The sequence below is a fragment of the Pteropus alecto genome, unplaced genomic scaffold, assembly GCF_000325575.1.
Source record: "Pteropus alecto unplaced genomic scaffold, ASM32557v1 scaffold304, whole genome shotgun sequence".
Classification (NCBI taxonomy): domain Eukaryota; kingdom Metazoa; phylum Chordata; class Mammalia; order Chiroptera; family Pteropodidae; genus Pteropus; species Pteropus alecto.
This window is the reverse complement of record NW_006435869.1, coordinates 156,215-180,307: the sequence shown is the minus strand read 5'-3', so window position 1 is coordinate 180,307 and position 24,093 is coordinate 156,215. Positions and strand designations below refer to the sequence as shown.

The 24,093-nt window shown below is 36.1% G+C and overlaps 1 protein-coding gene across 1 annotated transcript; it reads left to right on the top strand.

Annotated features, from left to right (window-relative positions):
* The first annotated feature begins 9,618 nt into the window (after positions 1 to 9,618).
* LOC102897353 (zinc finger protein 791-like) lies at positions 9,619 to 24,004 on the top strand. The gene is made up of 4 exons (XM_015589230.2): positions 9,619 to 9,790; positions 19,996 to 20,122; positions 20,309 to 20,369; positions 20,765 to 24,004. Exons 1-4 carry the CDS (start codon positions 9,788 to 9,790, stop codon positions 22,506 to 22,508), a joined length of 1,935 nt encoding a protein of 644 aa, XP_015444716.1. The 5' UTR covers positions 9,619 to 9,787; the 3' UTR covers positions 22,509 to 24,004.
* The last annotated feature ends 89 nt before the right edge of the window (positions 24,005 to 24,093 follow it).

Here is a 24,093-nt window from a genome sequence, read left to right as displayed (position 1 = left end):
ACAAAAACACAATTACAGTAGGAGACATAAATACTTCTATTAACAGCTATGAATATATCATCCAAATAGAAAATCAATAAGAAAATATCTACCTTAAATTATACATTAGACCAATTGGAAATAATTGACATGTATAGAGCTTTTCATTCCAGAACTCAAGATTATACATTCTTCTCTAGTGCACATGAACTATTCTCAAGGATAGACCATATGTCGGGACACAAAACTAGCCTCAACAAATTTAAGAAAATTGAAATCGTGCCAAGCATATTCGCTAATCACAATGCTTTGAAACTGGAAATCAACTGCAAAAAAAAAAAAAAGGAAAAAAAAGGCAGAAAAAAAACACAAATATTTGGAGATAAACATGCTACTAAAGAATAAAAGAATAAAAGAAGAAATAAAAGGAGAGATTAAAAGATACATAGAGACAAATGAGAATGATAATATGACATATTGAAACTTTTTGGGTGCAGCAAAAGTGGTAATGAGAGGAAAGTTCATATTGTCACAGGCCTATCTCAAAAAAATAAGAAAAATCTCAAATAAACAACCTAACATTACATCTTTAAAAACTAGAAAAAAAGAACAAATGAAGCCCAAAATCAACAGAGAGAAAGAAATAATAAAAATTAGAGCAGAATTAAATAAAATAGAGAACAAAAAGACAACAGAAAATAATGCAATAAAGAGCTGGTTCTTTGAAAAGATTAATAAAATTGACAAGTCCCTGGCTAGACTCACTAAGGAAAAAAGAGAAAAGACACAAATAAATAAAGTTAGAAATGAAAGAGAAGTTACAACAGATACCACAGAAATACAAAATCTCATACAAGAATGCTATAAAGACTATCTGCCATCAAATTCAATAATCTAGAAGAAATAGACAAGCTCTTAGAAATAGATAACCCTTTTAGACTGAATTATAAAGAACTGGGAAACCTAAATAAACAGATCAACTGTAAGGAAATTGAAACAATCATTAAACAATCATTAAAAATCTCCCAAAAAGTAAAAGTCCAGGACCAGATGGCTTCACTAGTGATTTCTACCAAACATTTAAAGAATATTTAATACTTCTCAAACTCTTTCAAAATATTGAAAAAGAGGTAATACTCTCTAGTTCATTTTATGAGACAAACATTACCCTAATACCAAAACCTGGCAAGGATAACACAAAAATAGGAAAATAAGATAAATATCTCTGATGAACACAGATGCAAATATTCTAAACAAAATACTAGCAAATCGAATTCATTAATAAGATTACACATCATCATCAAGTGGGGTTCATTCCAAGGGTGCAAGAATGCTTTAACATATACAAATTGATCAATGTGATACACCACAATAACAAAATAAAGGATAAAATTATGTAATTATGTCAATAGATGCAGAAAAAACATTTGACAGACAAGACACAATATATATTTATGAATAAAATACACAATAAAATGGGTATAGAAAGAAAGTACCTGAAAATAATAAAGGTCATATATGACAAACCCTCAGCTAATATCATACGAAATGGTGAAAAATTGAAAGCTTTTTCTCTAAGATCAGGAACAAGACAAGGATGCCCACTCTCACCACTGTTATTCAACATGGTACTGGAAATCCCAGCCAGAGCAATCAGGCAGGAGAAAGAAATAAAAAGCATCCAAATTGGGAATGAAGAAGTCAAATTGTCTTTTTTTGCAGACAACATGATTCTTTATATAGAAAACCCTAAAGACTCCACCAAAAAAAAATTATTAGAAATGATAAACAAATACAGTAAATTTGCAAGATAAAAAAAACAATGTACAAAAATTCATTGTTTCTATATACTAACAATGAAATTTCAGAAAAAGAAATGAAAAAAATTCTCTTTGCAACCGCAACAAACAGAATGAAATACTAGGAATAAACTTAACAAAGGATGTGAAGGACCTATACACTAAACACCACAAGATATTATTAAAATAATGGAAAAAGATACAAAGAAATAAAAAGATATTTTGTGTTTATAAATTGAAAGAATCAGTTTAAATGGCCAAATTACCAAAGCAATATACAGATTAAAGCGAACTCCATCAAAATCCCAATGGAATTTTTAAAAAAAAATTGAATAAAAAATCATCAGATTTGCATGGAATTACAAAAGACCCCCTATAGCCAAAGTAATCTTGAGAAAAAAGAACAAGGCTGGAGGTATCACACTGCCTGACTTCAAGTTATATTACAAAGTGACAATAATCAAAACAGCATGGTATTGGCAGAAAAACAGACACACAGACTAGTGGAACAGAATTGAGAGTCCAGAAGTAAACCCCCACATATATAGGCAAATAATTTTCAACAAAGTAACCAAAGATATACAATAGAGAAAGGAAAGCTTCTTAACTAAATAGTGCTGGGAAACTGGAAGGGCATGTACAAAAGAATGAAACTAGACTGCAGTCTATCACCAGACACCAAAATTAACTCAGAATGGATTAAGGACCTGAATATAAGACCTGAAACAATAAATTGCATAGAAGAAAGCAAAAGTACTAAACTCATGGACCTATGATGTAGAGTATTTTATGAATTTGTCCTCAAACTTAAGGGCGGTAAAAGCAAAAATAAATGAATGGACTATGTCAAACTAAAAAGCTTCTGTACAGCAAAAGAATTAATCAATGAAACAAAGAGGCAACCAACTGAATGGGAGAAGATATTTGTCAATGATACGTGTGCTAAGGGATTAACATCTAAAATTTATAAAGAATTTACAGAACTCAACACCAAAAAAACCCAAACGATTCAATTTAAAAAATGAGCAGAGGACTTGAATAGGCATTTCTCCAAAGAGGACATACAGATGGCCAATAAGGATATAAAAAGATATTTGTCATTAATCACTAGTAAAATGCAAATTAAAACCATAATGTGATATCACCTCACATCTGTCACAATTGTTATCATCATCAAAAAAAAAAAAGTGCACCGTTTGTGAGATTGTAAAAAACAGTCTGGAGGGTCCTTAAAATATTAAAAATAGAACTACCTTATAACTCAGCAATTTCACTTCTGGGTATTTATCCTAAGAAAACCAAAACACTAATTTGAAAAGATATATACAACCCTGTGTTTTCTGCAGTGCTATTCATAGTATCCAAGATATCGAAGCAACCTTAGTGCCCATCAATAGACAACTGAATAAAGAAGTTGCGGTATATATGTAATGGAATATTATTCAGCCATAAAAAAATAAAACCTTATCATTTGCAAAGACACAGATGGACCTATGCTAAGTAAAATAAGTCAGACAGAGAAGGACAAATACTGTATGATCTCTTATATGTGGAATCTAAAGAACAAAATAAATGAACAAACAAAACAGAAACAGACTCATAAATGCAGAGAACAGCTGATGGTTGCCAGATGGGAGGGGAGTCAGGAGGCAGGGTGAAAAAAATGAAAAGATTAAGAGATACTAATTGGTAATTATGAAATAGTCATAGGAATGGAAAGTAAGATATAGGGAATATAGTCAATAATATTGTAATAACTATGTACATTACCAGCTGAGTACTAGACTAGTTAGAGGTATCACTTTGTAAAATATATAAATTTCTAACCAATATGCTGAACACCTTAAACAAAGATAAAATAATATTGAATGTCAACTGAAATTGAAAAAAATTTAAAGGGGTGAAAAAGGTGAAAGGGAAGAGGAGTTTCAAATTTCCAGGAATATAACAAGTCATGGGGTGTAATGTACAGCATAGGGAATATAATCAAGAATATTGTGATAGAATTGTATGGTATCAGATGGTTGTTGGACTTATCGTGTAGATCAGTTCTTTAGGTATATAAATGTTGAATAACTACGGTGTACACTTGACACTAATATGTTGTATGTTAGCTATATTTTAATAAAAATCTTTTTAAATTTATAGCCATTTTTGCTAATATTAACAAAAAAAATCAAATTAATAATCTAAACTTTTACCTTAATAGACTTGAAAAGATGTGGTACCAAACTCAAAGAAAGAGAAATGAAATAATAAAAATTAGTGCAGAAATGATATGCCTTACTGTTAAAATGTACAGCTAAAACTTACTGGATTTCATTAACCAATGTTACCATAAAAAAAATTAGTGCATAAATGAATGAAATAAAAAAAAATTTTAAAAATGAATGAAACCAAAAGTGGGTTCTATAGAAAGAGTAACAAAATGGAGATATTTTTAGTTTGATTGATCTAGAGAAAAAGGGGCAAGATTCAAATTTAAAAAATCAGTATGAAAGCAGGATATTACTACTGACATTACAGAAATAAGAAGGATTATAAAGGAATCCAATGAATGATTGTAGCCAAAAATTAGATAACTGAGATGAAATGGAAAAAGATCTAGAAACACACAAACTACTGAAACAACTCAAGAATAAATGGAAAACCTGAATAGAAATTTAACTGATGAAGTGGCTGAATCAGTAAACAAACAAACAAACAAATACCCACAATTAAGTCTAGGTCCAGATGTTTTCAAAAAAGAATTCTCTAAAACTTTTGAAGAAGATTCATATGGAATCTCCACAAGCTCTTCAAAAAAAAAAAAAAAAAAAAGACTAGAGACAACCCTTCACCCACATTTTCTCAGGTCACTAGCATACCTGTTTCTTTTGTGAATATGAATATAAAAACCCTCAAGAAACATTAGCAAACATGATCCAGCAAAATATACAAAGATTTATACACTGTGACCAAGTGGGATTTATTCCATGGTTGAAAGGTTGGGTTAACATCTCAAAATCCATCAATGTAATAAATGAGATGAGTAGAGTAAAAAGCAAAAATGGCAAGATCATTTCAATAGACTCAAAGAAAATAATTGACATTATTTTCTTTAATGATTAGGACACTCAGCACACCCAGAACAGGAGGAAATTTCCAGACCTCACTTATTGTGAGCATCCGTGGAAAACTCACAGCTAATATTATATTTAATTATGAAAGACTGCATGCTTTTCTCTGAAGACAAGGAGCTAAGGATGCCTACTCCTGCCACTTCTGTTCACCAGTTTACTAGAGATTTTAGGCAGAATCATTATGCAAGAAAAGGAATAAAATGTGTGCAGATTAGTTAGGAAGATGTAGAACTATCCCTACTTTCAGATGACTTATCTTATATATAGAAATCTCTAAAAAATCCACTAAAATAACTATTGAAACTAATAATTGAGTTCAGTATGGTTGTAAGATTCAAGGTCAAAATATAAAATCAATCGTATATCTATACACTTACAATGAACATCCTGATAATGAGATTAAGAAAAAAAATATATTTACAATAGAATCAAAAGGAATAAAATGCTGAAATAAATTTAGCAAGATAGGTACAAAACATATACTCTGAAAACTACCAAACATGGTCAAAAGAGTTTAATAAATGTATAAATAAATGGAAAAACATGTCAATTTCATGGATCAGAAGACAACATTGTTGAAATGGCATGACTCCGTAAAATGATCTAAAGATTCAGCGTAATGCCTATTATGATCCCAGCTGTAATTTATAGAAATTAGCAAGCTGTTTTATAAAGTTATGTGGAATTGCAAATGAACCAGAATTACCAAACCATTCTTAAAAAAAAAAAAAGCTAGGACTGACATTTCTTGATTTTAAACCTTTGTACAAACCAAAGAGAATCATGATAGTGTGGTACTAACACAAGGATAAACATAGAGATCTGCAGAATAGTTTGAGATTTGAAAAAGAAAACTTTACATCTACGGTCAACTGATATTTGACAAAGATACCACAAATTGTAAAATAATTTTTTCCATACTTTTTTTTTTTAGTAAATTGGTGCTTGCCCAAATGGAAAATCACATGCAAAGAAACAAGCTGAGAGGAGAGAAAGAGCAATTAGGGGGATCATTTTATAAACTATATACATGTCTAACTAATGTACTGTATACTTGAAACTAATAGTAAAATCAAATTTAAAAAAAGGAACAGGTTGTACTATATACATCCCACCACATACTATGATTCATCAAAAAGGATCAAAGACCTAAACATAAGACAAAACTACAAGTTAGATAAACATAGGAAAAAATAATCCTGACCTTGGATTTGGCAAAATATTGTTAGACATGACACAAAGATTAATAATGGAACAAATACTGGTAATTTAGATTTCAAGATATAAATGACTTTTGTGCTTCAAAGGACACCATCCAGGAAAGTGAAAACCTGTGCATCATTGCTGGGAATATAAAATAGTGTTGCCAGTATGAAAAACAGCACTACAGTTCATCTAAAAATTAAGAACTGAATTACTATCTGATCAGGACTCAAGCACATATATATCTGCTTGTGTTCATGTTGGCATTATCCACAATAGTCAAAAAGTGGAAGTAACCCAAGTGTTCAACAACAGGTAAATGGGTCAAAAATATTTGGCACATGCATACAATAGTTATTTAGCTTTAAAAACAAAGCAAATTCTGACACATGCTACAACATAAATGAACTTTAAGGACATTATGCTAAGTGAAAATAGCCTGCCAAAAAACACCAAATGCTGTATGATTGTTTTTTGTTTGAGGAACCTAGAGCAGTCAAATTCATAGAGACAAAAAGTAGAATAGTTGGTGCCAGGAGCTGGCGTGAAGAATGAAGAATGAAGAGTTGTGTCTAATGGAATATAGTTAACAGTTTTGCAAGATTAAAGTCATCCTGGAGACTGGTTTCACAATGTCAACGTCCTTCTCCTTACTGAATGACACTCTTAAAAATGCTGAAAATGTAAATTTCATATTACCACATTTGCAAGTAAAATTTTAAGGCAAGAGAGTGAAAACACGAACCACAGAATATAAAAATTTTGCATATATATCTGCTAAGAAATTTGTATCAAAAATATCTACTTAATTATAGAAAGTTGAACCACTCAATTTTAAAATGTCAAAGGATTAAATACATGTTTTTCCAAAGAGAATAGACAAATGGTCAAGAGTACACATGCATTAGTCATACTTGAAATGCAAAAGTGAATGCAAAAGTGAAATGAAGTCATCGATCAAAACTCTAGTGAGATATCATTTCACATCCCCTAGGATGGCTACAGTCAAAAAGTGAGATAACAAACGTTGTCAAAGACATGCGGAGATATCTGAACCCTCACATGCGAGTGGTGCGACATAAAATGGTACAGCCACTATGGAAAACCATCTGGAAGTTTCTCAAAAATTAAAGGTAGAATTATCATATAATTCCTCGATTCCTCTCACAGGTATATTATGCTAAGATAAGTGAAAATACATGTTAAAACAAAAACTTGTACATCAAGTTGATAGCAACATTATTCACAGTAGCCAAAGAGTGGAAACAAACCAAATGTACATTAATGGATGAACGGATAAATAATATCTGTTTTATCCATCCAATGGAATATTTTTCAATCATAAAAATAAATGATGTATTGATACATGTTACAACATGATGTCTTTGAAAAAATTATGCTACATCAATGAAGTCAATCACAAAGACCACAAATAATAGAATTTCTTTCCTATGAAAGCCCTGGATAGAGAAATCTGTAGACAGAAAGTAAACTCAGGGTTGCCTAGGGCTGGGGATTGGAGAGGAAGATGGGAAATTAGGGAATTATAACTAAAGGGGAGAGGGGTTTTTCACTGTTTTAGCAAATTTCAAGTATACTATATAGTATATGTATATCAAATCATTATGTAATCTTTAAATACAATTTTATTAATCATTTATGCCTCAATAAAACTAGTGGGAGAAAAGTTTCCAGGTGCCTCCTGTATTTACACAACGATCTAATTTTTTTTATGTTACTAAAAATAGGAATCAGTTTTCTGAGGGATATTATAGTGGTTTACATTTTAAAATTCTCTATGGATTGATACAAAAGATTATCTCAATTAAATTTCCTTCTGGTGTAAAATGTACACGTGAGAATGTAATGAACACATCTTATCCCCTGTGGTTAGACTGAAAAGAGTCCCTCAGGCCAGTCTGGGGCTGCTGGTTCCACCTTCCCACCAGAGCCAAGTGCTCTGGGCTTCTATCTCTTAAAGACCAAATGAGTGGAGGTGGGGCAGGGATGGGTGGAAGGCTCAATGCTTTTAAAGATCAAAAACTAAAATGTAGCCAGACTATTACAGATGGTGGGGTCACATTTACGTGTCCGCGTTTCTGAACAAGGGTCTCAGCTCCGTGAGTGGACTAAATAGCTTTCCTGCCAAGCCCATGACTTCTAGAGGACCTAAGATTCTCCTGCCTCAGTGTCACCTTGGCTGAGTCACCCTCATCCTCTGTACTTCTTGCTCCATCTGGAAACTGAATCAAGAATTCTCTGGGCACACGTGTGCCCACAAAGAGCTGGGAGGAACATCACAGTCAGAACTGAAACTTGAACCATCTGTGCCTCTGAGGCTGAGAATGGGAGAATTTCAGATAACAAGTGAAGTTTGCCTGCAAGTAAAGAATTGAGAGTGTGTGCAAAACTTTTCTTTTATCTGGACAAAAATTGAAATACATTCTTGGGCTGGAGCTATTGCCTCCTGTTCTGTGGAGATACTTTTTTTTTTTTGGAGTGAATGGATGAACGTACTGTTGTAGCCGCCAGCCCCCAAAAGACACACGGACCACCAGAAATCAGTGAGTTATAGGAAACATGCTCTTTATTCAGCCAGCTGCGTCTGTCAGGCGTACGCAGACCCCAAATTTAGCAGCCCCGAAATGTAGAGGTACAGGGTTTTTAAGCCCTAAATCCTATTCCTCATTCTGTCTTAAACACAAAGGTCTATTTTTCTCCTATTCACTACCTGTCAACCCACAAGTCAGGTGTGCAAGCGGGGCTATAGAAGCAGAAAGCTTATTGTTAGAATGTTATGTTCCCATGGGTGATAGCCTATGTTCCCATGGGCGATAGCCAAGCAGTAATTTTCCAGCCAGCACAGTACATAATAAAACCAACAAAATATTTTTAATATATATAAAGCACAAAATTAAAATAAAGTTATTGTCGATTTTAGTGTTTTACAGTATTTGAGGAAACAATTGTTACAAGTTTAGTACTCTGAGTAACTGATAAAGCAGAAACAATTCAGTTTTTGTAGTAAAGGTGTCACATGCAAACAAAATGAATGAAAAAGTCAAATGGTTTGACTCATTCTCCAAGAGCCACTCAAGCTGAACTGTGAAAGAGGTTTAACGCTGTATCCCTAGGCGATCTTTTTTCTCTCCGCCTGTTCATTTTTGTTCGTTTTATTTATTTGTAGTCTGATTTTTAAAAGATTCAAGTTGGTTAATTTCAGTTGTGTAACAACCTGACATGATGAAAGAAACTCTTTAAAGGGACTGTGTCTATGGTTTGATTTACTTAGAAATTTTATTTTCTTATAACTTAAGTGTAATAAAAAGTTTTTTTCACATTTAATAAAAACACTACACAAGCAGCCCCAGGATTAGGAAAAAAAAAAAATCTGTTTATGCAAATGTCCCAGGCTGGGTCGAGTTCCCGCCCACCTGGAAAAGCTGTTTCAGCGGAGCCTGAGTTCTCCTGTTGGCTGTCACTCAGCCTTGGGACCTGTCCAATCAGGAGCGCCGCTGGGGCAAATGGGTGGGGCAAAGCTAGGCAATGTTTTCAAGGGCGCTTAAGCGTCGGTGTCGCCTGCCCTTCAGGGTGCGTGGTGCGTTGGTTGCACTGTCTGTCGTGCTGTGATCTGCACTGGTCCTAAGAGTAGGAAGGACTCAGGGAGACCCAGGAAACCTAAAAATGGTGAGTGTGGGGCCCGGTGAGACGGGAGATGGGGCTGGCTTGAACCGGTTGAAACCGGCTGTGGCGGACTGGCCTCCTTGCGCTCACCTCTGAAGTCTGTGGACCCGAGTCCCCCAGGGGGCGCCGCTTGGAGCTCAGTCCCTTCTGACACACAGAGTGGGGGCTTGACTGGCAGTCATTTGGGACCCGGGGCATTCTGTCCTGCCACTGAGGGCTGCAACTTCGCCCAGGAGCCTCTCTGGACAGCTCTGCCCCTGCAGCCCCTCTTTCCAGATGGTGGTGTGACCACTGAGAGAGTCATGAGGATGATGGTGAGTGGGTCTCTTGGGCTTCGTGAATGGGAGTAGCTGTCCTTTGTGAGGTCCCAGTGTGGACGAAAAAGAGGTGCTGTAATAAATCTCACCGAAAGTAACCTCCGGGAGTGATCTGATCATAAATTCCTGACTGGGCAAGTCATGGTGGGTAGTCAAGCCCCAGGCACATAACTGCTTTAGTTAAAGATTTATCTTTGCCTTAAGCAAGCCCTGTCCATTGTTCTTGTGCATTTAGGTCAACACAACCTTTGAAATGCCTCTTATTCAGACGTCTTGGAAACATAACCACCCTCAAGAGAGCACGTAATCTTGTTAACTACCCTGTAATCCAATCCTCACTTTGCTTTCTCCCACGGTCGTATAATCTTTCTTGCTTTCCCTCCTCATTTCCAAATGCATAAAAAAACCCCTGCAAACTGTCATTCTCAGAAACATTTTTCTTGGTCTGCTGAGATATTGCTTCCAGGCATATCCTTTGTTTGAACCAAATAAACTCTAATAAACACATAACATTTTTTTCTGCAGGATTGGACATTCTTTACCTCCACACCAGTCCTTACTGTGTCCCCAGGGAGACCTGTTCATTGTATCCTGATTTTCCAAATGTTTGGGGAGCAGGATTTCAGACCCATGCCCCTGTCCTCCCAGCCTACCTCTTTCTGGGACTGGCAGTCAGTCCCTAAATATCCAGATCCCTCCTCGCATTGGGAAACGCCAGCTTCAAGTCATGGCATCATTATCAGTTATTTATCATTTTCCCACAAAGCCATGGATGCTCTTTTAAAAGATTTATTTGTAGATATTTTACAGGAGAGGAGAGCCAGGAATAACCATCTGGAAAACTTAAAATACTTAAAATTAAGTAGTTTCAAATCCCCGTTCCTCTCCGTCAAGACCTCCCCTGGGCACAGACATCCTGTGGGAAGTCCTTTCGTGGAGGCTTCTCTTGGGAAACTTTCCTGGGCGTTCTCTCCTGTCAGCACTGCCCCTCCCTGGGTTTGTCACTTGAAAACATTATTGACTCAACGCTCAGTTTTTCAATAGGGCTAAAATATATTTAATTTTAGAGCTTGAAAGACAGTATAAAATAGTTCCAAACAGACACAAAAGAGGTGGATTTCAGAAAAAAAAATATTCCAGTATTACATTCCATTTCTGTTGAATTCTTTTACTCTTTTTTTCCCTTGAGTATGTCTAGTAATTATTTTTTTCTTTGAGTGTTTTCAAGTAAAATTCCAAGTTTAGACCTGCAGAGCAGAAGAACTCAAGTATGAATAATAGTTTACAAACCAATTACTTTCCCTGGAAATATAATTAACTGACATTTTTCTGAAAAGAACAGATTTTAAGAATTTTCTAACTGAACTAGTAGAAGATCCTTACAATTTTATTCCTTCCTTTCCACATGACACTAGGTTTATGTGAATTTGCTCAAACACTGGGCATTTATCATTTAAAATCAGCAGTGGTCCAAAGCAGCTCCAGTACAATCAGAGGCCTGTGGTCAGCGACCCAAGCGAAGGCCCCCTTGACCTGCAAAGAGAAGCACTTGAAGGCCCAGTGGTTCTCCCTGGGGAGCCTCCCCCTGCAGGTGACCTACTTGCTCACACCCACCATGGAGGAGCCTTTACACTGAGAGAAGCTGCAGCCTTGGAGAGCTGGGAGTGCACATGTGTATGGGGTGAGGGAGTGAGGATCTTCTGGGGTATTAGTTGTGGTTCCCCTGGACCTGTTTCTAGGCATAGGTTGGAGTTTTGCATTCACAGTGTAGTTGTGCTCAGAGTGTAATTTGCGTGCAGTGAGAAAGTCTGTGAAGTTCAGGGGTTCTGTCTCGTGGACAAAGGGTTTATGAATTGGGGAGTTCACTGGGGTCAGAATTTAAGCTGAATCAGGCTGAATTTACTCACTGTGAGAATGGAAGCCTGGGAGAGGGAGCTCTTCCATGCTTACAGGAGGGGAGAGGGGTGTGGGGCTCCCAGAATTCATTGCTGGGGCTGCTCAGGTGTCCCTCCCCTGCTTCCCTAGGGACTGATCCACTCCAGGGTTCTGTTTCGAGCAGGAGTGCCTAGACCCCTATTGTGGGAACATGTTCACCTTTCTGAATGTGGGTCTCCTGAACTGTAGAGAAGCAGGTTGCTTGTCTGTTTAGATTCCAATGTCTGTGTTTTTCATTGGATTTCTTTAACCATTGAATATTGCAGTCTTTTTATTCTCATTTCTCTTAGCACCTGGGCTTTTTAAAAATCACAATATTGCTTTTAATAATTAAAAATTGGAAAACAAAATGTATAATAATAGTAGTAGCCAACATTTACTGAACGGTCATTATATACCAGGCACTGTTGTATGTGCTGCACGTGGACTACAGTATTATTTTTATACTATTTTACAGCTTAGGAAACTGAGGTGCAGAGTAAATTTTGGTACATACGTAGAATGAAATCCCATAGAGCTATTGAAACTTTTGATGTAGAGACAACTTTCTTTTGGAGACACTGAAAAATATAATTTTATGCTGGATTTTTAAAAAACAGGTTCTGAAACAGTATGAATTCATTTATGTAAAACTCTATACATTTATTCGTTTTTAGAGATGTCTAGAAGGGTGCTTACATGTTACATCTACAATGTTAAGATCGTAAGATCTTGAATAGTTTTTACTTCTTTTTGTACTTTTCCATGTGGTTTGGATTTTTTAAATGACTGCATATCAATTTAATAAAATCAAAACATTTTAAGAAAATCAATGACATGGTTAATGTCAAGCCCCGTTTCTTTAAAACAACTTCCATAAGTTTAGCAGTTGATGAAATGAAAATATTAAATAAATAATAAATTAGCATCTTTAAAATAAGGATGGAATATTGACTGTTTTTCAGACATCTTTTGAATGTAGTCGACCTATGCTATTACTTCACGTCCACTTAAAGATTATCTTTATTTTTCAGTCCCTCCAATATTCCTAACATAACTTTTTTTCTTTTTAACAAGCAAAACTAAATTTTTCTTTCATTAGAGCATATGGAGACAGTTTAAATGTAAAAGTAGCTCAGTACTTTAAGTGGCTCTATTTAATTTAGTTTAAACATCTTTGTGTGGGCAAAACTTCTATTTATTTCAGTCACTTGTATTAGTGTTTTCCAAACATCTCAGGAAATTACCTGGGGCACTTACAAAAACAATTCTGCTTCCCAAACCATAGCTACTGAATCAGGCTCTTGGGAAAGACGAGTAGTTTTTAAGGTAGAAATCTAATTTTTGAATCCCTTTCAAGAGTGACCAATTGGAAATAAGTACAATATATCACTGTATTGCAATAGTGCGATGATTGTGGGTGTTTGAGAAAATCTGTACAAAAGCTATTTAGTAATGTTTTCTTCAGAGTTGGAGTTGCTTCCTGGTTTCTGCAATGTCATCTCACGCGGACAAGTTTTAAGACTAGATGCTTCTGGGCCACATATCTCAGCCTGTCGTGTATTCCACCCTCTGCTGCCCAGTTTCTGTCTCTCCTTTTCAAAATATATGGCTTCAAGAAGTTACTCATTTCCAGATTTAGTGTTTAAGCAATCACCAAAAAAATTGTTTTTAAAATTTTAAAGCATGCTTTCACATTGGAATTTGTAGATTCTTTAAAATGCAACTTTGACCTTCACTTGACCATCATTTTTTCAGCACTTTATTTGATTTTTTATTCGTTTCAAATATACAGTACATTGTTTAGACATTTATATACTTTATGAAATGACCCCCCTGATTGCTCTGTCACCCCTGTGGCTCTACACACAGCCATTACATTAATGCCGACTGCATTCCCTATGCCATACTCCCCATCCGGGTTTTAAAATATAACTTAAGGTCGATGTCTTGGGCCTATCTGTTTCTTTAGCGTGAAGGTGTGACTGAGGCTGGGGTCACCTCAGTAGCAGGAGGTTCTTAGGGGATTCAAGGATGTTTATACCCTGTGAGTGAGGTGAGCCCATCAAATGGTCGGTCACTCCTTAGAGCGCAGGTATTTAAGACAGAGAAGAGACAGATTAGGCAGCCCATAGCTGGTGGGCTGGGTCCTCTCTCCTGATAGAGAGGGCTCCTCACTATGTTCCTTATGTGCCTCTGTTGTTGCTGCCCCTGCCTTGCCGCAGTGCAGATTTTGGCCCTGCAGCTGGGGACAACACACAGCCTCACTGTGGCACAGCAACGAGACTAGTTCAAACAGGATTTAAGCCCTGGGTCCTTAAATCCTGCATAGTGACTCTTTCAATGTGGGAGGCCTCCAACACTGATTGTACTGATTTGAGGCCCTCTGGGGGAAAAAAAAAGGTAGATACCAGGGTAGAGAGGACACCCATTTACTTAAAGTTTACCCAGTGACCTAAAATACAAAATAGGAAAGGACACGAGAAGAGAGGAAAACGAGGAAAAAGGGTATTGAGAAAAGCCCCACAATTTGACCCAGTTACAAATCTGAAAAAAAAGTATTTACATAACAACAAAAGACAAAAGGAGACTCTTGACTTTTGAGCCTCTAAAACATAGGTTTTTGAATTAATGTTGTCGTCTCCTGTAACTCAGTGATTGCCAAACCATCACCCAATTACTCAGTGCTGTGTTAAATTACAGTTATACTTGGGCTCAGTAAATTTAAGCAAGGTCCCCCATGACCTCAGGGGAATTACTTAACAGAATATAGAGGACAAAGTGGTGTGCACTTGGCCTGAAGCATCAGAAATCTTTGCCTTTTCTCACACTTCTAGCACCGATTGTCCTAAAATGTCCCATCATGAGCAGGACAGCTCTGAACCAACAGTTCGTGAATTTAAATTAAGTCTTCACCTAACTGGCTTCAGAAAATGGACTCCATGGGCCCTACCCCTGACTGAAATTAGTTAGTACGGCCCAGTGTAAAGGAAACAGGACCCTCGAGGATTGAAAACGGTTATAAGAATCCGTTTAGGGAAAAGTGATTATTCCCAGTGCATCTCTTTTGAATAGCGGAATTTGGCCTGTTCTTACACCTGGAAGAATGAATGACACCTCCCAGTGGATGACTGCCACCTTCAGGCTGTGGTGGCACCAGATCAGACCCTAGTCCCAGGCCCCAACATTATGGGAATTACTGCCTCCATCCACTGAGCGACTGGTACACATTCTGCTATCACAGATTTGGCCAAATCTGGTCTGTTCAGTGCCTGTGTCAGTAGCCTCCCAGCTGCACTTGGCTTTCATCTCTGAAGGGACATGACACACTCTTACCTGGTTCCCCTCAGGGAACCTCAGCAGCAGTGCCACTGCACATAGTCTCTGCAGGTAAGATCTGAGTTGTGTTTACCTTGCTTCAAAAGAGACATGACATTAATGACATTCTCTTTTGTGGACATTCATTTGACATTGAGGACATACATATTTTAGAAAAAGGAGCCCACAAAAGAGGATGCGCCATTGTCCCAGACATATTTTGAGGCCCTAATGCCTTGGTTACAGTTTTTAAAATTAATAAACAGAAGCCACTCAATTTGTGACACCATGAAGAAATAGCTGTTGTCCCTCTCAGGACCCATGACATTGTCTGGATTCTTTTGTGTTGAGAGGCAACATATTCCTTGTTTACTAACTTTATTTGAGCCCATTTATGCCATTTCTTAGAACCTGCCCCACCTAGAGTGGGCACCCCTACCATCGAAGGCTCTAGACTGTTTAGTCGCCATACAGCAGCCACACCTGATAGTGTCCTCGGAGACTCCTTCACTATAAGGTTTCACTGACCACCTCCCACATCTCCTGGAGTTACCCATGATGGCTTTACGTTGTAATTTCTGTCTCCCTTTTCTTAGTTATGTTGACTAGGTGTTTATCAGTTTTATTAATCTTGTCAAAAACAGCTTTTTGTTTTGTTTTGTTTTGATGTGAGTTTGTTACTTAAAGAACTGCAAGACTATGTATAATAAATTGTCCAGTACTAAAGTTATGTTAACACAGAATTCAAGAAATGACTGGCCGTGCACAGAGACTTGGAAGTACCTCGAGAGGCCAAACCGTGAACTGAGGTTGGCTGTTGCTAGTGCCAGGCTTGGGCTGCTCAGCAAGAGCTATGGGGCAGGCTGAGGTCATATGCTTCTTGTTTGGATTTTGTGAACCTTTGAGAGATTTTAAGAGAGTCCACAGCATAGGCCAAGAGAAGCATTTTGTGTGGAAAAGCCACTGGAAGCAGCTTGGGTGGGCCTGCCGGTTGGGAGGGGTGGGGTCTTAGGGAATCACCAGGGTAGAAGGAAAGGTGTTAGGTTGATGGAGATTCAGATATGGTGGCCATCTGTGTCTGCAGCTTAGGTGGAGGGTGGGGCTTGACAAAGAAACAATGGATTCTGCCAGCACTTCTTTCTGGGAGTAAGCTGCCCCTCCTTAACCTTTAATAAGCTGTTTTTTCATTTCGTTTAGTTTAAATAATTTTAAATTTCTCTTGTGATGACCTCTTTGATCCCATGTATTATTTAGAACTGTGTTATTGAATCTGCACACATTTGGTGGTTTTTCCACCTATCTTTCTATTAGTTGTTTCTAGATTAATGTCTGTGGTATGAGCATATTTTGTATGAAATCTGTTTGTTTGTTTTTTTAATTTGTTAAGCTATGTTTAATATCCCAGCATGTGTTCTGTCTTGGTGAAGGTTCCATGTGAATTTCAGAAGAATGTATATTCTTCTGTTTTTGCATGAAGTTATTACAGTGATTTAAAATTTTAAATCATAGATTTTAATCATAGATTATAATTCTTAAATCAAATTTTGTTGTTACATAGTAGTATTCAGTTTCACTCTGCTGTTCATGACTTTCTGCCACTGGAATTTATAATTTGTGATAAGAGGGTATTGAAATCTGCAGATATAATACTGGATTCCTTTATTTCTTCTTGCATTCTCTCTGCTCTTGCCTCATATATTTTGCCCCTGTGTTATGTACATACATATAAAGGATTGCTGTGCCCTCTTGGAGATGGACTCTTTTGTCATTAAGTAATGTTCCTTTATCTTTGAAGGTTTTTATTTTGGGGGGGTTCAAAATCTGCATTGTCTGAAATTCATATCCCCATGCCAGCTTTTCTTTGATTACTGTTGTCATGGTACATTTTCTCAATGCCTTTACCTTTTATCTATCTGTGTCTTCATATTTAAAGTAGGTTTCTTATGAACAACATATAATTTTGATTTTTTAAATTTGATATTATAGTACTGTATTAGTCTTTCAGTTGTAGTTATACCATAATGATTAAAGTAGCGATTGATACAATTGGGTTAATTAACTACCACAACTTGTCCTGTTTTCTATTTGTTGTTCTGTTCTTTGTTTCTTTTTGTCGTCAACCTTTTTTTCTGCCTTCTCTGACTTTAATAGGGAATTTGACCTGATTTCTTTTTCTTCTCTCTTGTGTCAGTTATACATATTTTCTTAAACTCTCACTGTCCCTTGTCACATTGCTTTTATTTATTTCAATTACCCATAGCTTGAAATTACTAAATACATAATTGCTAATATCATAAACCAAATGTCATGTATTGAATGATAATAAATAAAAAGATATTTTACCTTTATTTTTTCTGATCCTCCATGTTTATCATTTACATTCTTTCTGATGAGTTTTTGAACATTTTATTCAAAATGGTTGTACTATTGAAAAATTTCCTCAATTTTTATCTCAGTAAGTTTTTATTTCTCTATTTTTGAATGGTAAGTTTGTCTGATGCACAATTTTAGGTGATGGTTTTCTTCTTTCAAAACTTTAAATATTTCACTCCATTCTCTTCTTGCTTGCCTTATTGCTGAAAAGAAATCTTTGCGTCTCTCTTACTAAGGTGTTTACCCCCTGGCTTCTTTCATTATATTCTCTTTGTCTTTGACTTTTGTCTAGTGTGAATATAAGATACTTGGGTGTGCATTTCTGTTGTTTTACCATATTTAATGTTCTCTGGCTATCCTGAATCTTGTCACCTTATCATTCATTTTAGGAAAATCTCAGTGATTATTACTATACTGGTTTCCCCTGTGCTTTTCTGTCTTTCTTTTCCTTTAGGTATTCCCATCATGTGTAGTAAACCTTCTGTTTAAAGAAGGTTCTCCTCAGGTTCGTGGATATTGTATTCTGTCTTTGTTTGTTTTTTTGGTGTGTGTGTGTGTGTGTGCGATTGTTGTTGTTCTTTGTCTTTGCATTAGACTTTGCCGAAATAGATCTTCTTGAATACAAGCCAGGTTAGGAAAAGACTGTTTGAGTATATTTCAAATGTAGTGTTTGTCATCTCTTTCTGAATTTTGGAGACACTGGGTTGCCCTGTGACCTAAATGCTCTGATAGAGCTAAGAAAATTTCATTTCAAGTTTTTTTTTTTTTTTCTTGTGAGTTTGGGAATGACAGCTTCTAAATTATTTAAATGCCAGACCAGAAATCCGCAGTCTCCTGCTCCAGGTCTTAATGACTGATGACCGACAGCTTTAGAGCCTCATCCCTCCTCATTCTTCCAGTGCCCCACATCTGTACAAGGTGATAAGAAGCCTTAGTGTGTCCTCCTTTGGGGAAGCAAGAGATTGAATCCGTACAAGCTCCTGCCCTTGTGTGTGAACACTCACCTTAGGTCACCCCCAACCTCAATAAAAAAACAAGTCCGTGCACCTTTCCTTGTCCTCTCAGTCTATCTTATGCCTCTTTTGAGGCCTGCCATACTCTCTGCAAAGACTCAATTGTGGAAGTATAATAACCCCTTCCTTTCATGCCCCATTGGCCATGTGTGATGTCATCAGCTGAGGGATTCCCATGAGCTATCAAGCTTCTTTACTCTCCAGAGGAGCTCGGAAATGACAGAAGAAAGGAGGGCAGCCTGTAGAGTGACTGGTGAGGAAACACTTCCTCCGGATTGGGGAATGGAGACGTTATGTTCTATTGGAAAAAATCACTGCTGCAGCCTCTATGGATTCTATAATCACGAAGAAGTTTGCTATCAAACCATTGTGGACATCAGTGAACTCCTTGCAGTCCAAAGTTCTTAACCAGAGATTCAGTGTCAGCAGGGCCAAGGGTAGACTGTTAGATTGTGATGGAAAGAGCACTTCTGGCATATTATTATCTCAGAATTGTGCCAATGTCTGCCAAACATTGGCTGGAAGCAGCCCTGAGGCATAGGGATTTGATGTTCTAAGTCGTCAGGCCTTCTTGCTTGTGTCTGAGCTCTAAGTTCCAAATATCTTTCTAGACCATCAGATCAGAGGGAGAAAGTAAGAACTGAGTAGTCTGTGATAAGTTTTACATCAGATAAGAGCAGTGCTTGTCCACAATAATTATTTTCATTCAGCCAGCTGCTACAGTTACTTCTAATGTTCTGGAGGAATTTGGGACAACATGGCCAGGTGGGCTTTGTTAAAAGTTGGATTTCTACAGGCCTCCTGGACTCTTAGGTTTAGTGATAGGAATAGAACAAAAAGCTTGTAGTTCTTCACTGTTTTAATTCTTTAAAACCTTATGCAGATGTTAACATCTGCCTCGTGGAGTGCTGTAAATGGTGGGAAATAAGGAGGTGAAAGAATTTTTCTCTCAAGGAATCGATGATCTTAAAATAATGTAACTTGTTTTACTTGAATAGCATTTTTGTCATTTCCCAGCATTCTATGAATACTGCCATTAGAGACGAATGAGATATAATGTGATTACAAAAAGAATATATAAATAATTTCCATGTGTTTATGATTCTGTTAAATTTATGAGAAAGTAAATTTGGACAGAGTGATTGTATGATGATTAAGTCATGAAATACTCAGAGACAAAAGAATCATACTTAACCTTCTTATAAATGAAGTCTAGATGTGGAGTGTTGTCATTCTTATGCATTCTACTGTACACATATTTGGGATATTTTAGGACTCGGTGGCTTTTGAGGATGTGGCTGTGACCTTCACTCTGGAGGAGTGGGCCTTACTGGATCCTTCACAGAAGAAACTCTACAGAGATGTGATGCAGGAAACTTTCAGGAACCTGGCCTCCGTGGGTAAGGATGACAAGTTAACTTCACTTTGTTAGAGAACAAGTTTTCTTAACTCATTAATATTATTCTCAGATGAAGAATGTGAAAAGGGAGAATATTGATAAATAAACTAGGCTAGTCACAGCTCATCGTAGAGCTGGAATCTAAGAATTTTTCTCTGTAATCTTTTTTTTTACATCTCCATTTTAGGAAAGAAATGGGACAATCATGACATTGGAGGCCAGAACAAAAACTGGAGGAGAAAACGAAGGTGAGTCACAATAGAAAGCACCATCTCACGTGAGAAACCTGTTATGCTGTGAAATTTAAAAAAGAAGCAACCAAAGCAACTCTTGCTTCAAATTTATTCTCAGAAAATCTCACCAAATTATTTTCTTATATGACAAATATATTCAGTGTTTGAAAAGTAGTTCAAATGGAAAATACCATTAATAAGCCCTATATATGAATATCACTGTTTTGGTAATAGCAAGACTGAATCCTCTTGCAGAGCAGAGCATTTAGTACATGTATTCAGTTTCAAATCATTCAGACGGGAAAGCTTACAGTTTTGCTACAAATCATGAAAATATAGTTTAAATGCTCTAATAATTATAAAATCATTAATGAAGGAATAATTAGTAATGTGCTTCTCAATTTTTACAGAAGTTTAATATTAGAGAGACACTGTGAAGGTGAAAAGAGTAGTCAATGTGGAGAAAACTTCAGCCTTATTTCAAATCTCAATCTGAAGAAAAAAATTCTTCCTGAAGTAAAACCACGGAAATACAGTGTGTGTGGAAAAGTCTTCATGAATCATTCATCCTATAATATGCACATCAGTCGTCACACTGGACCCAAGCCATGTGAAGATCAAAATAATGAAGACAAGTTATATAATTATAATGTATGCGAGAGATCCTTCAGTTATCTCCAGTGTTTTGAAAAACTTGAGAGAAATCACAATGGAGAGAAAACCTATAAATGTAAGGAATGTGGGAAAACCTGTAGTTCTTCAACTTCACTTCAAATACATGAAAGATCTCACACTGGAGAAAAACCCTATGAATGTAAGCAGTGTAGTAAAGCATTCAGTTGTCTCAGTTCTCTTCGACGTCATGAAAAAATTCACACTGGAGAGAAACCCTATGAATGTAAGGAATGTGGAAAAGCCTTCAGATACTATCAAAATTATCGAAGACATGAAAGTAAATTCACTGGAGAGAAGCCCTATGAATGTAAGGAATGTGGAAAAACCTTCATATGTTATCAAAGTTTTCGAAGACATGAAAGAAATCACACTGGAGTGAAACCATATATTTGTAAGGAATGTGGTAAAACATTTAGTTGTCTCCGTTATCTTCGAAAACATGAAAGAAATCACACTGGAAAAAAACCCTATGAATGTAAACAATGTAATAAAGCATTTAGGTATCCCAGTGATCTTCAGAAACATGAGAGAAATCACACTGGAGAGAAACCCTTTGAATGTATGGAATGTGGTAAAGCCTACAGAGATTACAGTTCTTTACAAGCACATCAAAGAACTCATTTTGGAGAGAAACCCTATGAATGTAAGGAATGTGGTAAAGCCTTTAGTTCTCATCAATGTGTCCAAATTCATGAAAGAAATCACACTGGAGAGAAACCCTATGAATGTAAAATATGTAGCAAAACATTTGGTTATCCCAGTTCTCTTCGATATCATAAAAGAACACATACTGGAGAGAAATCATATGAATGTAAGGAATGTGGTAAAGCTTATAGATATCTCAGTTCCTTACGAATACATGAAAGAATTCATACGGGAGAGAAACCTTATGAATGTAAGGAATGTGGAAAAGCCTACAGATGTTACCAAAGTTTTCAAACACATGAAAGTAATCACACTGGAGAGAAACCGTATGTATGTAAAAAATGTAGTAAAGCATTTACTTGTCTCCATTACCTTCGAAAACACGAAATAAATCACACTGGAAAGAAACCCTATAAATGTAAAAAATGTAATAAAGCATTTAGGTATCCCAGTGATCTTCAGAAACATGAGAGAAATCACACTGGAGAAAAACCCTTTGAATGTAAGGAATGTGGTAAAGCCTACAAAGATCAAAGTTCTTTACAAACACATGAAAAAACTCATACTGGAGAGAAACCCTATGGATGTAAGGAATGTGGAAAAGCCTTCAGATGTTATCAGAGTTTTCAAACACATGAAAGAAATCATACTGGAGAGAAACCATATGTGTGTAAAAAATGTAGTAAAGCATTTACTTGTCTCCGTTATCTTCGGAAACATGAAAGAACTCACACTGAAGAGAACCTCATGAATGTAAGCAATATGGAAAAGTCTACATTTATCACGCAACCTTTTGAAAATGTGAAAATGCACACTGGAGGAAAACCATATTAATATGCAGAATTTGGGAAAGGCTTTGGTTATCCCAGTTTCTTTCAAAAGCATAAAAGGACTCACTGCATAAAATTTCTAGATATAAACAGCATGAGAAAGACTTGAATTGGTCTACATTCTTACAAGTGAAAATTCCCTCCAAAAAAAAGAAAAATGTAAGTAACGTGAGAAAGTTTAATAGAAATTAATTTATGTATAATATGCCAGAAAGTTTTCAACATGCAAGTTTTTATTAATGTTGAAATATATTGTGTTTGTTGAACCTCTTCTTCATTGGACTGGATTCTACTAATTTCAGAAATGAATACTTATGTGAGATATTTCTGAGAGTTGTCTTTCAACAATAGTACACAAAATAAGTAGGTAGTATTTTTTCCTTAAAACATTTAATAATATTTTATCTCCATTTTGAAGCCTGTTAGATACATGGGTGAATTGAAATATGTTTTTTATATACAGTTAGGTTGAATATCTTTTTACAATATTTTATTTTTTACAGGGTCATTGAAAAATTACAATTTGATATTTGGGTTTTCCTAGTGGTCTAGTGGTATCCTTTTTATCCCTAGTCCATGATATTTATTCTACGTTTCCCTTGGACAAAGCTCTTTTTTGGGAGCGATGGGGATAAGAGACTTTTTCTATTTTCTATACTAAGAAATAGTTGGAATAAATTTTATGTGTGGCTAGTTTAGGAAAGAATATAGTTATATGTGAATTATTTTCATATTTGGGCCTTTGCTTTTTGTCCTTCCTTTGGATTCATGTTTGTGAATAGACGTTGAATTAAGAAGAGGGACCTGTGATAGGGCAACAAAATCTAAAGCTGGAGATTTTCCCTCCCATTGGGTAATGGTAGGAACTTGATTTTCCGGAAACCATCTCCTTTAAGGTCAATGGTAGAATTTCTTAGTAGGCTCACTTGCATGAGATTTGGAAGACAAAAATGAAGAAGGCATTAGTCAGATTATGGAGCCAACATTCAAACAAACAGATAATAAGAGCTTCAAGAACATCTTCCAATCCATTATCAAAACCACCAACAACTAACTGTCTGATATTCATTTTTGGAGAAGCATGCATTTCCACTGATGTCTTCACAAAATTCACATTAAAGATACATTAGAGTTAGGAGTTTTCTGTAAACCCTCTTGTGTCTACCAGAAAACTGATTCAAACTTTCATGCTTATGTCTGATTCCTCTCTTCTTTAGTTATATATGTATAAGGTCTAATTTGTATAGGAAACAATTTCCACTGTCAGCAGTGCCAGTGAGCATATTTTCCTTGTTCATAATGACATCTACAGTGGTGCCATCAAAAAAAAAAAAAAAAAAGCAACGGTCAGGAAGACTGTGGGTGTTTTACTTGTAGCTGATTGTAATCCCTCAGTATGTTTTCAGTCATGTTTGATTGTGTGTGATTAAAAGTTCATGTATTTTCTTGTCAAGTGAAAACTCCTGTAGGTGTTTCATAAAAGTTTTAATGGTTGTCTAAGCTCTTGTGTGCTAACAAATATTGTGTTTTTCATTTCCCGAGAAAATATGTTAAAATGTCCCATTATAATTACAGGTTTTCAAATGAAC